At 35.2% G+C, this 16,929-nt stretch overlaps 1 protein-coding gene across 2 annotated transcripts in view; it reads left to right on the top strand.

Annotated features, from left to right (window-relative positions):
- The window catches only part of tmem8b (transmembrane protein 8B), a 147,517-nt gene that overhangs the window by 78,084 nt on the left and 52,504 nt on the right, over positions 1-16,929 (top strand). For both annotated transcript variants that reach the window (XM_015340190.2, XM_069187026.1), the window contains exon 5: positions 1,792-2,060. In XM_015340190.2, coding sequence (XP_015195676.1) covers positions 1,792-2,060 — 269 coding nt within the window. The remainder of the gene's footprint in view (positions 1-1,791; positions 2,061-16,929) is intronic.

Here is a 16,929-nt window from a genome sequence, read left to right as displayed (position 1 = left end):
ATGTTAAGGTGATTTCTGCACGGGGGACATAATTTAAAAAGAACATGACAGTGTTTCAATTTCCAGACAAAAAAAGAGGAAACCTCAGTTTCATATATTTTTTTATTATAATGATGAATACAAATGTGCCCTTGATTTCTATAGGGAAATTGAAGAATAACACTATAGTATTTTAAAGTGTTCATTTTCATAATTTGAAATCTAGCAAGAACCTAACATGCTATAAACTTGAGCATATGAAATCCAAACAATTAGATATATTAAAACAGGAGTGTGCAGGATATACATAATGTTGTTTTAATTCTCTGATGAGCGGTTTTTGTTTTCCATAGGCCTGTTTTTCTTCTGTCAAATGCAGATAGACTCAAATGACAGCTTAAGCAATTTTATAATCAACCTGTCAGGCAATTTCCAGAAACTCACACACTAAACACACACACAGATAATTTCAGCAAGTTTATTAACTGCATTCCCTTGAGCATATTCAAGTTGAATTAATAACAGAAAAGTAATAACTATGACTATCACCAGAATAAGAATGAGTCTGAAGGTGAAGTGAATTTGTTTCATTTAATCAATCACAAAAGTTATGCCAAGGCAAAGCACAACCCCCAAAATATTAATTGAACTCATACCAATTAAAAAGATTAATTTAGAAAAAAAAATTCAAAGACATAACTTACAATTAGTGCATTTCCTGAAATATAATGTGATGAAGCATGTACACCACGTGTCTCATGTTTTGTGTTGTTTAATTAGAAAATTAGACAAAATAGTCAATTCATTTCATTCTGTCAGCAAAACCAAAAGCTTTTTAACAAAACTGGGCTTTTGTTAATATTAACAATTTTGTTAATGCACACTCTACATAGTCTTATTTAAATATAATCATTTTCCAGTACTAATGCACCACTCACTTCCAAATTCCCTGCCACCAGTGCTATTTTCTTCATTAATACAGAAAAGAAAACAGCTTTTGCTTTGGCCTTAGTCCTTTATTGTATAATAAATATGTATACTTTTATTGATGTATAGCAGAAAATGCCGTTTTTATTATGACTTTTTTATGGCATGTCACATGTGTCTGAAAAACAAGATAAACAAGACAAAAACACTTCTACCTTTTCAATTTAGGAAATTGGATCTACAGTTTATATGTATTAAAAATGCAATAACTACATCATGCTTTGTAAATGTCAAATCAGAGTAAATGCCCTTTATTGTCACTCAACATCTGTTTATTACTTCTGTTCGAAAATTGTGAGTGCTAAAATAGCAAACCACTTCACCTTTTCTGTGTATGTCATGCAATTACAGTATTTAGTTGTTTTTTTTTTAATCTGTTGACCTTTGAAAAAGGAACTTCTCCAATCTCTGGCACTTAATGGTCTCAAGAACATTAATTTTTAAAATTGATGTCGTTAAAAAAGTTTGATTTCACATTGCCTTACAACAGTAACAATAGAGATTGCTGCAGCTGAGACTAAGGGGTCATGGGTAATGCTTTAAAATAGTGGCTGTTAACTCATAATAAATTTCAACTAAATACCGCAGGAATGAATTTATTCCTAAAGCCCTGTTCATGTAATTACACGGTCAATCTACTCTTCATGCCACTGGAAATTACATGAGCAGGGCTGAATTCAAAATCAGCCACTTCAGACATCAAAGGAATTACATGATATTGTATGTTCAGTTGCTATTCTGGTACTGTTCAGTTGAGATTCACCGTCGCAATTTGCATGTGTTGTTACTGTACAGTCATGTATTGTGTTCTGTTCTTCCTCCTAGAGTGTTTATTCCAAATTACATTTCCAAAGTGAAGGTGCAACTTGTGAACTGTAGCACGATAGACAAGAAGGTGGAGAGCTGCCCAGTGTTCCTGAAGATCAGGGCCAAAGCCCCACCTCTGCATAACTCCACTTACTTGGACTGCAAAGAGAGCAAGAGCTGCGAGCTGGAGACCCAGCTTCCCTTCTGGGAGCAGTGGTACTACATTCTGGTGGAGAGATACGTGGGGAATGTCAATGTCAGCTTTTTCATTGGAGTGCAAGTTAAAGGTAAGCCTCCAGAAGGGATTAGCACGTGTGCCACTGATTCTATTTTATATCACAGTGTTTTTTAATTTCCTTTGTGCTTAGAAAGAAAAGATCTAGATGACAGTATTTTGTTGATACTGTACAAAAATCACAGTAGAAGATCCCACCCTCTTCCCCACTGTCACTGTACACTTAGAAAAGCTTAGGTAACTCCATGTTTCTAAACGGACTGCAGCCAAAGAAATAAGTTTCCAAAACTGACTTCTTAAAAAAATCGAAGAAGGTGGCCTTGGAGCATTTCTCATCAGAAACGATGGAATGTAGCATGGCTTTCCACCTCCTTTTAACATCAACCAGATTTTTCCAAATGTTCAGAGATGCAGTCTTGCTGTGGGAATTATCTGCCCATATTGCAATGTGGTGTTAAATATTTCTGTGTGTTGAACTCTAGGGGAATCTGTTGGGAATACTCCATGGAAAGGGTTAGCATGTCAATGGATATGCAATATGGCGGCTGTAGAAGTGTTTTGACTGCTGCATTGTGTAATTTTGTCAAAATATTGTTTTGATCAGTGTAATGAAGATTAAAGTTGAGCAGCTTGTAGAATCTGATCAGGGTTTTATTAGTACTTTATTAAGATGTATTTGCTTAGTGCTGTAAGCATATGCCTGGTATTAGTTGTGGTATGTTCTATACTATGCCAGCACAAAACTTTTATTTTTTTTATTTAATAATGAGATTGTGTTTGAAGTAAAGTACATAATACTCTGGGATCATTATCTTATACATGTGGAATAAAAGAAAATGGTGCCAATACTTTTCAATTTAATCTTGGTGACTAATGGAAGCATTCAACTGCAAATGAAACTCTTGTCTTTCAAATGACTTTATTGTTATTCTCTCATTTAATGTTACAACTGACTGTTTGAAGCTGTTGATGAATCTCCATCCCTAGTCTATATGATAAATGTAATAAATGCAGCAAAATAGATGAGAATTTAATCACAGACTCCTAAACAAAGATACAGTAGGTATTTCTCAGTTTATCCCTTAAGTTCGGCACTCCCCATTATTTTAACTACAGATCCTACAGCTGTTTTTTGTTTGTTTTAATTATTTTTTCCTGACAGTTTTTTTTCTTTAACCTGGAGGGAAAATGTTGGCAGAAATGTTAAGGTGAACCCCTGGAGACACTGAGTAATAATCAAGTGACAATTGAATGAAACTGGTTGCTGACTCATTACACAACTGTCATACTGAGCAGTACGACTTGGAGAATAGGTTATTACTGGCAATCACAGATTGCTTTCAGGGACTGAAGAGTTCTGTTATATCCTCAAGAGGAAGGCAAAGTTTAACAAGCAACTTCTTCAAAGCACCCCACCATTTCTTTATGTGGTGGGCTACTGTACATGGCATCAATTCCTGCATAGATCTCTACAATATTTACTCTTTCATTTCACACTCCATAGGTTCCATGGGTTTTTAAGAACATCTTTATCTTCTCTTCTTAGACTCTTTAACAGATGATTTCTCCTTCACACTCTTTTCTCAATATAATTGCTGGTTCCTCTGGTGACACATTCATACCATCCTAGTCAGTTTGAACATTTTTTTATCTTATTGTCTCATTGTTTGTCTTATTATTGTCTTAGCTATTTGGAGGCACTTTGATGTTTTGTCTCACATCCTTATTTCCCATTGTATCAGCTCTGGTTACACCTCATCCCTGTCTATGCATTCTCATTTTTGTATTTCTGCTGCACTAACTTTCTGATCGTGCTGTCTGTTCAACATTCACTGATGCTGTAGGGGTTTCACCTGTGCTTCACATACAGTACTCTTTTTTTTCTCAGTTTCAGTGGCAATTTCTGATCATACCACACTCCTGTGAGATCGTGCCACTTGTTCCATGCACTTTTGTATCAAATGTCTTCACCAGTATTAGCATGTTTTTTAAATACAGAACATATTCATAGTTTACACTATTGGTGAGTTGTGCTCTCCCAATCTCTCAATATACTAACATAAGCAACCCCAAGATCATAACCTACTACCCTGAGTTTTATTTTGGTCCTGCCTGTCTTTTCTCCTTCAAGGCAATTCTCCCACTCGTTTAATGTATTGTTTGGAATGCACTCCTTCTCCATTCTCATCACATACTGTACAAAGCACTTCTCCAGAATTCATACTCAGTAGTGCTTCTTCTTGATTCAGTTCTGCTAATATGTCCACAATTATTATAAGCATTATACGGCTAATAGCTTAACCTTGATGTTCTGTCCCGTCCAATAAGGCACAGGAACTCTTAACAAGAAACGAAACATGGATGTTTTGAAAATTGCGAAAATCTGAAGGATGAAGATATTTAAATGAGATTTTCTTTCATTTATAATTCTGCCCTTTTTCTGTTTGTTTCTCAGAAGAAAACATTTATTTTCTTTTTAACAGTACAGTATATGTTTCCCAGGAACCTTATGAGTGAGGTGCTGTCAAAGAATTATACCATCTTAAAGATATACAATGGTCTTGAATGGGTTACAGGCCAGGTCTGTTAAAAGACTTTTTGAAGGAAACAATAACTCATGATCAGCCTCTGTCTGCTTCACTTGGAGTAGGTCATTAAAATGCTAAACCTGCTAAGCCACAATGCACAGATACCTATTGAATGAGAATTTATGAAGCATTAAGGATTACCTTAGTATAATGTTCTACTGAGTTATCATCTGTTTTATATATGATGGATTTCCTTAAGTCTTCATCAGCTTTGTATGCTTTCAAGTAATGCTGTTTGCACTAAGACCTCTTTCCTGTTTGTGAACAATTTGTTGCACGATTGATTTGTGTGTAATCTAGCATCATATTTAAGCAAGGGCATAAGTGACTGTAAATTAATTTGATTTACGATGACAGAAGATCTCTGCTAATCTTAATAAAGAGAGATGAATCGATAAATAAACACAAGGAAGCCACAAATTGAGTCACTCAAGTACTGTTGGGGAAATCATTATTACCTACTAAAATAATAAATTATTACCAGGAAATTATTCCTTCTGAGTGTATCCAAAGTGCTTCCACTGGTATCAAAAGACAGGTCCTTGATGTTCTGAGAGAAATATGTGTTATTTTTACCCTTTTATGATGGATCACAACACAAATCAGCTGCTTTACCTAATGTATTATTCAGAAATATTATAAAAGTGAATCATGCAGTCTTCAGCCACATCGCAAGGCTAGGTATTATTCATTTGCCCTTTCTTTTCCAAATGGGAGCAGTTAAGAGAGACAAAACTAATGTATTTATTTCTGCTATTATTATTAATATATCTTTGTTTGCACCTTCTGGTTAGGCAAGAGTAATGTTAGGCTATGGATAAGGGATGAATCCATTATTTCACTAGGAAATGATTTGTAACTTGAAGTTATTTAAATTTTTTAATGAATTGTGACTGGAAAGTAAACTAATAATTTCTGAAAATACTGTATTATGATAATATAGTCATTCAAAGACAGCAAACAAAAAAGATCAGAAGTGTTTTCCTAGAATTATCATGCACATGACAGTGGTCTTAAAATAAATGACTATATTTGCCTGTAATATAGTGACATAAGATCATTTGCTGGCAGTAATACAAATGCTTTACATATGATCTTAAAAACTTCTATGTTTCAGTTATATCAGCAATCATATTGGGATCACAGCAGGGACAGCACATCAGCCAATCTGAGACAGAGACAAATATACTCAGGATTTGAATTCACGGCATTGAATTTTGTAAGCTTTTGTTTCCTTTTAAACACATAAAATTAAGTTTTTCAAATGAAATCAGATACAATTGCATAGCACAAAGCATTATTTCCATGCCCTTGTAACCTTCATTACTTTGTTGGTTTCAGACTACTATGGGGCTTTCCCACTAGAACAGCATTGTTTTTGACAAATTTGACCCCAGAGGACTGTTACTGCAATGCAGTCAACTGTGGTTTCTACAGAGCCTTAAGATGAACAGTATACTCCAAAACGCCTCTGAACCATTTGAGTCCTGGTCTGATTCTTTCTCTTACACCTTGCATGATCTTACTGTCTTACGGTTAGTGATTTTCTTGTTTTGTTCAAGATATCTCGGTTGTTGTTGTTTTACTCCAGCGGATGGTGTTGGGTATGGCACAGCCATGTTTCTTTGCATTCAATTCTGCTGCCGATGAAAAAATAATTGAAGTATTGATTGGTTGATCTTTAATAATAATTCCTGTTGAATTGTTTTGTTTTGGCTTCTCTGCACGGGGCCAGTCTCTAATTGTAGAAGGCAAAGGTTTGCAATCCTTTCCCCAAAGAAAAGACCTTGTTAACCACACAGCTAAGCTGACTTAATTAGTCTTAGTGCTCACCTCCACCCAGGTTTCATGCATTCGTTTTTAGCAATCATGTAGCCACTGCTCTATGTATGAGTAAATGCATACTGTATCTTTCTGAGCTGCAGGACATGTTGATTAATATGATTTCTTGTTAAGATGACACTCAGAAGTTGTGTTGGTGCTTAACAAAGACTAATATATCTGTGATATAAGTGCAACCATTCCTGAGGGAATTTTAAATATTTAAACATTAATTCATAAACAATGAGGGGCTATTACGCAGTCATCAGAAGCTAAATGCTTTATGCCCTCAGAGCTGGCTTCTTCAATCGAAAATGAACAATTCATCTTTGCAATTTCTTTATGTCACAGTTTATTTCTGAATATAAGAGGAATAAATAATGCAGATTCATTTCAATTGGCGAGATACAGCAGATGGTTTAAATATGTTATTTTTAAGACTCGGATGAATCACAATTTTTATCATAAATGACAAGCTGTTGCTTCCTCGATTATTGGTTTATTTTGACTGAGCCTAGAAGTTTTGCATTTTACTTTTATTTGAAATTTGACATATTTAGTTGCAACATTGCTTCCTTAATAAACCAAGTACTTCATTATTTATAACAGCAGCTGCATTTCACAGAGGTTTATTTAATCTTATAGCCTTCGTGAGATCTGACATCTTTTGAAATCTGAGGACAAATTAAGTTTGTTCAATTTAGTATAGTCTACTAGTAAAACAAAAGCAGGTTTGCTGTACAGCATAGTGCACCAACAGCCTTGTATGGTTGTGGTAAGTAAAAGGGGGAATTTATTTTCAATTCTTTTCATGCCTACTGTACTTCAAATTAAAACACATTTCTCTTAAATCTAAAAATGTCTCTTCCATATAAGAAATCCACTACAAGTAATGGAGATTATACACAGGGATTGCATTGGTGGAAAGCATAAATTAAACATAGTGTATGAGACCTCATCTTCAAGATTATTTTTCAGGGCTGATTGTTGATGCAGGAGAAATTTTCCTTACACAAATAATGTTCTTATAAGGCCAATACATTTTTTATTTAACAGCTTGTCTTTAAGACAAATAGAAAAAGAAATCATTTAAATTGTTGGAGATCTTGGAAAAATTGATCAATTATTTCACTGGATCAAATTCTATTGAGTACTTTCCTGTAAATATTGTACTATACAGTAAATTTCCGTTGTATTTTTAACGTACAGTAAGACTTCAAATCTACTTTGGAGATTCATTTTAGCAAGAACATGGCATCCTACTGAGATCCAACCAGATGTACAGTATGAGCATCACAGCTCATTATGCTTTAAAACAAATGGTAAAACAAATGTAGAAAGTATACAATGTTAAAAAGGAAGCATACAATGTTTAGTGGGCCAAGAACAATGCAAGCACACTGTAAAATGGAATTTGACTGACACCCTACTCCCTGTATTTACTGTTCAACTTTCTTAGTGTTATAGTAAAAACATATCTTCAAATTACAACACCAATAAGCACATACTACCATTCTTTGATGTTTTTTTTTTCATTTTAATCCAACTTTAGCTTTGGGAATTTTAGTGTTTCTAATAATTTGTTGGTTCTTGTATGGTAGCAGTACACTCTGTATTCAACATGATATTTTTACCCAGTGAATTGGATTCTCAACTTTACCAACCATTTTCTCATGAAAGCAATGGGACCTTGAAGATTTTTTTTTGTCTGTGTTTGAATTATATTCCGAAGCTTAAATTGAAGTTGGCAGCCAGGGATTTCAAAAACATTTCCAAGACAATGTGCCATGGTTACGATCATCAAATGATTGTGATTTATCATCAGTAGTAATAGAAATATCAGGAAAGGCTTGAATGATATGGTGAATGTCAAGCACCTTGTCTTTTTTTGCCTCTGTATTGCAGTCCTCATCTTAAGATATCTTTATAATTACTGAAGGTTTTCACTTACAAGTGTTATCTCTTTAAAAATATATTCTCTGCAAGGTCAAGATAAGCCTCAAAAAAGGCTCTTTTGTTTTTTTGCATTGTGTAAGGCAATCTTTTCAGAAGATTCATGACAGAACATTTAGCTTTGACTATTTTTCAAGGGTTACAGTCTGATTAGGCTGATTTTCTATTCAGTATGTTGGTGTTTCAGTTTTCTATCATGTATCTTCAGTGTGGATTATGTACAGCAAAAAACAACCTGAACATGTGTTATAGTCTTTATTGCCTTACAGTACACAATACAGTATATTTCATATACATTACTGTATTATACTGAGCTGTACATCCGTATATTCCTTCATTTTCAATGAGGGATATTGACTGATGGTGAATCAGAACCTAAACTGGCAGAAAATGGGAAGAAGGCAAGATACTGCATGGAAGGAACTACAGTATACAATACATATTGATAAATAAAACAATAGCAACAGACTCAGAATGCCATGTCAGCTCAAATAAGATGAAACTGAAATAAGATGAAACTGTTGATTAAATCATGCTCTGTTTCGCCAGAAAGTTTTCTAGTGTCCCTCAGAACATAATCAGCAAGAATTTTAAATATCATCATTGACCTAAAAATTACAGTATTTTTTCATCTACATTAGCTATGTCATATCATAATCTACATAGCTTAATTCAAATTGAAGACCATCTATGTAATGTTCATCATTTGCAGCCTGAAAGGTGTTAATGGGCATAAAAATATGCATGACATTCATTATTGGTATTACCATGCTTGCTCATAAAATCAGTAATAATGATTGGTAATAATGCTGATTATGAGATCTGAAGCTCCTAAAAAGACATAAAGTCATTAAACACATGTAGAATAATTTCTTAAATGTTGGCATCCCCATGAAATCAATCAAAGTGTTTAACTAAATAGTTACAGGAAACAGGATTCAGGTTTGCTATAGCAAAAGATGTTTTGGAGTGCATTTTGCATTGACCTGTTCTTTATATTCCTCGATCAGCTCTTTTCTGCAGCCAATGCAACACTCCAGCAGAAACAGAGAAGAAAATTAGTGAGTTTTTATAACATCACTACTGCACAAGATATTTATGTGTCCATGTCACGATCATAATCCCTCCTCTTAAGGGTGCTCCGGCTCTTTCTTATTTTGCTATTTACGTGCACCTGCCCCCAATCCTGCCCCGCCTCATTTAAGCCTGGCACTCTCGCTACTCTGGGCTCTGCATTGGAAGACAGACACCCGGAGGCCCGCCTGCCATCAAGTCGCCCTACGTCCGCGGCTTGAAGGCCTCCTATTGGCGTCCTGACCCAGCTGAGTCCGGGGCTCGGAGCGCCTGGCCTTGTGATCCTGCTTTTATTCCCTGTCCCTGTACCGGATCCCGTTCCGGTTTTTAACTCTGTTTTGTCTCGGTTGGATCACCCGGTTTTGGACTTTTGGACTTCGTCCCGGATTTCCTACCTGGACTCCATGGACTTGTTCATCTTGGCTATACACCCCGAGCACCAGTTCACCATCGTCACACACCCCTGTCTGTCAACCCCCCCTGATTCTCTTAGTCTCCTCCCCATTGTCCTTTTCCACTTACTTCTGGATTATACCGTCTGCATAGGGTCTAGAACTACACTTCACAGGAGCCTGGACCAGTTCTCGATACATCCATTACTTCTTTCTATTGTTCTCTTGACGTAAGAGGCAATGAAGTTTGCATTCCATTAATGAAAAGTATGACTATATTTATACCTATTTGGAAAGTATAATGTGAAAATCACTACCTGAGAAAATTAACTGGTTGTTCAGGGATTCAGGTTCAGTAGTAGTAGACTGCTGCAATTTTCTCCATCAGAAACTATTTAATAAAAAGTTTAAGTTATTCATTATCTGCATTTTGCTGGCTCGGAATGTTTGATGAGTTTGTGGGTTTAGAGTTTCTCTGGGTGCTCTGCCCCCTCCCCTCCAAAATAAGTATACAGCCTAGATTTGATTGGATGTTCAAGATTGTTATTTTCTCCACAGTCCTTCTCACATGCTCACCCTACACCTTATACTTTTGGGATAGGCTCCAGGCTGCCCTTACCAGAGAGGACCTTTCTGATAATGGATTGATATTTTTGTCATCCACGAAGTTCAGTCTATAATGGTTAAATGAGTTAAATTGGGAACAGTATCTCTTTAAATGTTGTAAAATTTGAAGTTTATTTGTCTATCCACAATATAAAGCAGTGGCACACTACAGTATCAGTGGTCTAAAGACCTGGTAGTACTAATTAATTAAAGCATATGTGTAGGTGTGAGTTTTACTTAATGACTGTAATAATTGCTCATTTGGAAACATTGGAACAGAGAGGTTATCTGTGTGGTATTATAGACATGAAAGATTGTATATCCAATGATTCTTGTTTCTTCTGTCCTAATGGACTGGAAATTCATGGTCAGCAACTAATGTGAATATGGAAACAAACCAAGGATTTAATTACTTTGAAGCAATTAGTTTACTGAAGTAGGATTTTTGTAAACAATCAGTACTTTGGTTTCCCTAAACTAATTACAAGGACTTACTCTACCAGAGCAAACAAGCAAGAAGAAAGACAAAGGCATTAATGTAGATTATAGTCTTATTTAGATAGTGCTGTATATGAAATGATATTTAAAAAGAATACATATTGAGATATATTGTGACTCAGTTAACATCCATCCATTACATGGTCATGGAGGACATGGAGCTTATTTTGCCAAACAACGACCACAAGGCGGGATACACTCTGGGGGGGATGCTGTCATGGTCCATGAGAGACTACCGGCTCCCTCTACCACGTGTTAATAAAGTTTATTGTATACCCTGGAGGGGCTCTCAGCCGTGGACTCACGGAGGTTTCCTGACAGTGAAATGAGGTTTTTCCTCCCTCCTGTGCTGTGCAGCTTATTCTACATGTGGTACTTGCTCGGTAGACATTCAACCCCTAGAGGTTGCTCCACTTCTTTCCTGTTCCTAGTTCCTAGCTCCTAGTGTGATTATTCATGTCCTTCTGGTGTGTCTTGTTTTTGGTTCCTATTTAGTCCCTGTGTTTTCAGTGTTCCAGGCTTAGCATTAGGGTACAGATGTCGCAAGGCCCGCCTAGCACCAGGTCACCCCACATCCGTGTCCTGAAGGCATAGGTCTCATCCCCGACATTGCCTGACCCCTGAGCCCAGAGGAAACCTCTGTGTTTGTGCCATTTGTGCTGCTCTTCTGTTCATTCCATGGCTGGCCTTTCTGGCGTCTATCACAGATGTCAATTCATCACAGGCACAAACAGATACACAGTCACAACAGACACAAACATGTGCACACTCACATCAGGGCTGATTTTCACAGAAGCCAATTAACCTACCAAAGTGTCTGTGGAAGGAAACTAGAGCACCCCACAAAAACCCATGTGAACACGTGGAGAACATACAAACACAGATACTGTAGCACTCCAGGTCCAAAATTCAACTGGGAGTCCCAGCAATGTGCAATTGCTAACCACTGTGCAACAATGTTGCCCCCAGTTAACATGACAATGAAAACATTGTGATACATTGCAAAAGCTGTTTTACTTCCTTTTAAATGTTTCGTGACTCTGAAATATTGAGACAACACAGTTACTGTGTATACAGTAAGTCATAACACTTCTAAAATAAAAGTATAGACAAGCCTGTCAATGAAAAATATATGTCATAAGAGAAAGAAAATCAAGGACAGAAAATCCAGTCTTGTAACAGGACCATGGGCTGCCTTTAATCATCAAACTAAATTTACTTAATGCATTCACTAGCTTTTGTTGCTGAATTTCTGATTCTGTTGTTATTTATTATTAGTGCATATCCAGCAAAGGACAACATACTGTACAGCATTGCCCAAACATACTGGTATATCAATATCAAAATATTATATTTGCTTACAGTTAATCAATTTATATTTTTGATAATATTAGTGCCAAAACAATGTTTGTGTTAATTCTAGTGATTTCAAGTGACACACGTACTGTATGTACGGGGATACATTCACTTTTGAAGTCAGTGTAAAAGTCAGCATTTGGGTGCATATACCTTTGACACAATAATTGGATGAAATCTGTAACCCTTTGAGCCATCAAAGCCCCTTATTGGTGAATTCTGACTTCAATGTTTTCCTCATGATGTAAATTGAATACTCATTTGGATTGAAATCTGGAGATCAACTTCCTTTTTGACTGATGATCGCCTTACTTGCCTTGGCCATATTACATTAACTTATTGCCAAACAAAACAAGTATGGAAGCATTGTCCTCTACATAAGGAGACTAAGTGTTTCTGTAAACTTCAGAATTCATTTTGCTTTTTAAAATATTTACTTGAAACTGTTTTGATGCTGAAGGTTTTTGCTTCCATATATATGGCAATGTTATACTGTAGTTGCTGTTTAACATTATTGTGGTACTCTGCTTTCTCAACTTTCTAAATGATTATTATCCTCATATTATTATGTATGTAAAATTTACGTATGTACGTATGTAAAATTCAGCCATGATTTTTGTATACACACATTGTTTAGATATTGTTTAGGCAATATGTGATATTAATAAATATAATTATAAAAATATTATATATATTTGTATACTGTACCACTACTGTACATCACACCTTGCATTTTCTACTGAGGAAACACTTTATGCTTTACACCAAGGAGATCAGATATTTAGCAAAGTCAAATTACAAAAAATACTTACATGCAGTTAGGAATCAGGAGGCCACCATAATAATTTACAAAGAAATATTAAGTTAAATAAAAAACACTGTAAACAGAGTGAGGGCATGTTAGTGAGAAAAGGGCAGCACCCCCAAAATTTACAGTTTACAAAAATCTTTTTGCTCTGCCAATTCAGTATGAAAAAATTAAATGTGATGGATAGCTGGGTAATTTTCCATCCAATTTCTTACACATTGAGTAATCACACTGTAATTCCACCACTCAATTGGTAATGTCCTTTCTTAAAGGGGAACTGAAGTTCCAATTTATCAGTTCAGTTATTAAATCTTGTAACAAAATTGTACAAATTGCCCATTAGGCACAAACTGGATTTGTGAAAGTACTGTATAGTCGTCATATTGTTGCAAACCCCTTGGTCTTGACACAGACGACTGCGACAGTTGTGCAAATTGCAACCTGAAGCACCCCTTCCTGCTCACTAGTTACTGAAATGACTATTGTAATGTGAAGCATTACATTTTAAGTACAGTACAAGCGAATAAGTACAGGCTGTGCAGCAGCCATTTCACCGCAGAGATGTTCCAATGTGATGTGCATGAAAAGTGAACAAGTAAGTAGCATTTGTTGGCAAAACTGTCTCTAAATTGAGAGCAATATTCTATTGGATTAAAAGAGAGGTATTGACAAGATTACTTGTTCACTATGTAATAGGGTCGCATCACATCACTGGAAGTTTGGTTGCCTTGTTCTAAATCGCATACTTTTGCATACCTGGAAATTGAGTCTATTTTGTTTTACTTTCATTATGGTTTGAAATGGATTCATCAATGTACAGGTACGCATCAATGCCAATTCTTTCTAACCCTGAAATATAGAAACAGTGTTGCAGTTCCCCTTTAAAACACAATCATATATAAATTCATATGACAGAGGCCACTCCTGAGTGGCACAACACTGATTATTTACATTCTGTACAAATACAATCCTAAATATTTTATGACACACAGTTACACAAGAGTGGAGATTAACATTAAGGAATCTACATGATATACAGTAACACATACAAATAAAGCAACTACTGTAGTTGTTATATAGTTAACATACATTAAATATCAAAATATTTATTTTCTGAAGAAATGATTTTGAGGCAGATCAGGCAGTAAATTGTGCTGGAAATCTTCTTTGATTGAAAATTATATTTCTTTTAATTTCCTTTTGTACCTCAACAGAGAATTTTCTCATGTTGAGGGATCTTCCTTGTCTTTCCGATATTTCTCATATGTTGACAGCATCATGCACACAACATTTTCTTATGAGAGAAAATGTGGCAATTTTAGATTTTGCAGAAGTTCTAAGCTTAGGGTTAGATAAGAACACTTATCCCTTGGGTTTCATGGGATTGTAAAGCTTTCATCTTCGTTTTTCTCAAGTATGAGAAAATCATCACCTCAGAGTACAGCTGAGACATGTTTTTGTGCACTGTGTTGTAAGAAACTCTAACCCAGAGCAAGAGTAGCTGTGTTATATTTGAATGAACTATCTTACATTATTTTGGAAGAAGTAAACTGCTTTCAAAGGAGATACTGTGAAGAGATTCAATTTTCTGTGCAGCTTAAAAATAGCTTTTTAAAAAATGAAGGTAAAATATTAAAAAGATGTATTTACAGTATAGGCTTTTTTGTTTGGATGGATGTCTATGAGCATTCTTGCATGAATACACTGTATTATCATTTTAAAGTGCTGGGGTCCTGGGTTCAAATCCTGGGGTGCTGTCCTTCATGGAGTTTGTACTCTATGATTTCCCCAGTTTTTGTGTGGGTTTCCTCCAGGTTCTTCAGTTTCCTCCTACAGTCCGAAGACATACTGTACTAACAGGTTGATTGACTTCTGTAAAATTGGCACTAGTGTGAGTGTGTGTGTTTGTGCCTGTGTGTGCCTTGCGATGGACTGGCATCCTTACACCCGTTGCTTGCTTGGTTAGGCCCTGGCTGTCCTGTGACCCAGTATTGGATAATGTAGTTTAGAAAATGGGTGGAGGGATAATTCATTTAATATATAGATAATTGTGTGTGTTATTTTCACAACTAGAGTCCTGTTATCAGATATCTGTAACCCAAGCAGTCATTTCTTATTTTATTTTATTTGAAATCAGTAATGTAAAAGAAATCTGAAATATTTACTCTGTGATATTTTCTTAGTTTCACAAGTGTAAAATACTGCATGTCATGTACAGTATATACACTATTCAGTCTCCTTGACATAAATAAAATGTTAGAATAACTTTTTTGATTTAGCATAAGTGTCATGTCTTTGCAATTTAGGATTCTTTTCTCCTACAGTCCATGCTGCATTAAATGAATTTTACTACTATTAGTAACTGGTGATGCAGCACAATAGAACAAAGTGCTTTGTTTGGAATGTATTTGTACCATTAATTAATCAATTGTTAGAAATAAAACTAAACCTAGCTACATAAAACTTCATATAGAATCTCACTTGTGTATAGTCTATGGTACAGTATATGGTTATTACATAATGATTATGGAAATACATTAAAAGTCTTTCAAAGCCTACACATTTTCTGTTTAAAACGAGAGGAAACAATGAATCTAAAAAATGCATAAGCTTCAGGCTAAAGATCCTGGGTAGGTATTAGATCCCACCTCTGATTAGCTTTCCAGACTGAAAAGTATTTGCATTGGATGGGAGAGAGATTCATAAGGAGAGTCATTGTTGTCAATATTAAATACTTACAAAGAAATTGATCTTAATTGATTGATAATTTCACAGACCTATTTCCCAAAACTTACCCATTTCACTTGTGTGTTGGGTGGAACACAGCAGAAGCATATACAGTACACCTAAAAGTGTAACAAACACTATTAATGAGGAAATCAGTTTGAACTGTACTGTAGGTTTGCTCTATGCTATATTAAATATTCATAGGTATAAGAGCAAAAAATTACCAATGCAATGACCATAAACAGCAGGTATTATAATTTCCAAACAAAATCTTTGCAGGAAATAAAAAATGAAATGTGTATGTTGCAGATAAGCTGTTTAAGTCTCCACCTGAGATACAGCTTTGGTATTAGCATGACAAACTTATATTGCCACCAAAAGGAAAAAAAAAACAATATGCTGAAGAAACTAGGGACACAGCAGGTGTACACAAAATTGGAATGGTGACCTATCAATTTCAAGATCTAGTGAAAACAGAATAGTAATTAAAATGAAAGGATTCAATGTATCGAATGGGTGAATAGGAAATTTTTGAGATTACTAGGCTTGTCTCTGATTTGGATTTAATTTAGAGAAATGCAAAATGGTAAAAGAAAATGACACAGGGTATTATCACAAAGAAGAGGAATTACATCTAGAGTAAGTTATCACGCATGCTGTTTAAAGTACCTTAGTGTAAAAGAAAAGGATGAGACCCTAATGAAAAATCTAAAAATATCCTTGGCAATTTACTTGGAATAGAGGTTTAACTTTGAAAAAGCAGGTGTATTGTGCAAGTGCCTCATAGCATTTTCAATTAACAAAGATTAGCAAGAATCAATAGCATCTCTAAAATCTCATGTAAAACTCACATTCATGAAAGGGGTTTTGTGTTTGCCAATTCTGTACTTTCATTTTACGTTTTTCCACTTGCTTTTTTGCATATAACTCTGAATTAAGTTTTATAAAATAAATCTTGTATATCTATTTTACAGAAAATGCATTGATTGATGTGTCTACTATTCCAGGTTTTTTAAAATGTCAAAAAAGACAAAAAAGTATTTTGCACTGAAGTAGTTATATTACAAAAAGCCCTCATCTTATGTGTGATAAAATGCT

This window comes from Lepisosteus oculatus, chromosome 3, assembly GCF_040954835.1.
Source record: "Lepisosteus oculatus isolate fLepOcu1 chromosome 3, fLepOcu1.hap2, whole genome shotgun sequence".
Classification (NCBI taxonomy): domain Eukaryota; kingdom Metazoa; phylum Chordata; class Actinopteri; order Semionotiformes; family Lepisosteidae; genus Lepisosteus; species Lepisosteus oculatus.
The sequence above is the reverse complement of the archived record's forward strand: the minus strand, read 5'-3'. Positions and strand labels throughout refer to the sequence as shown.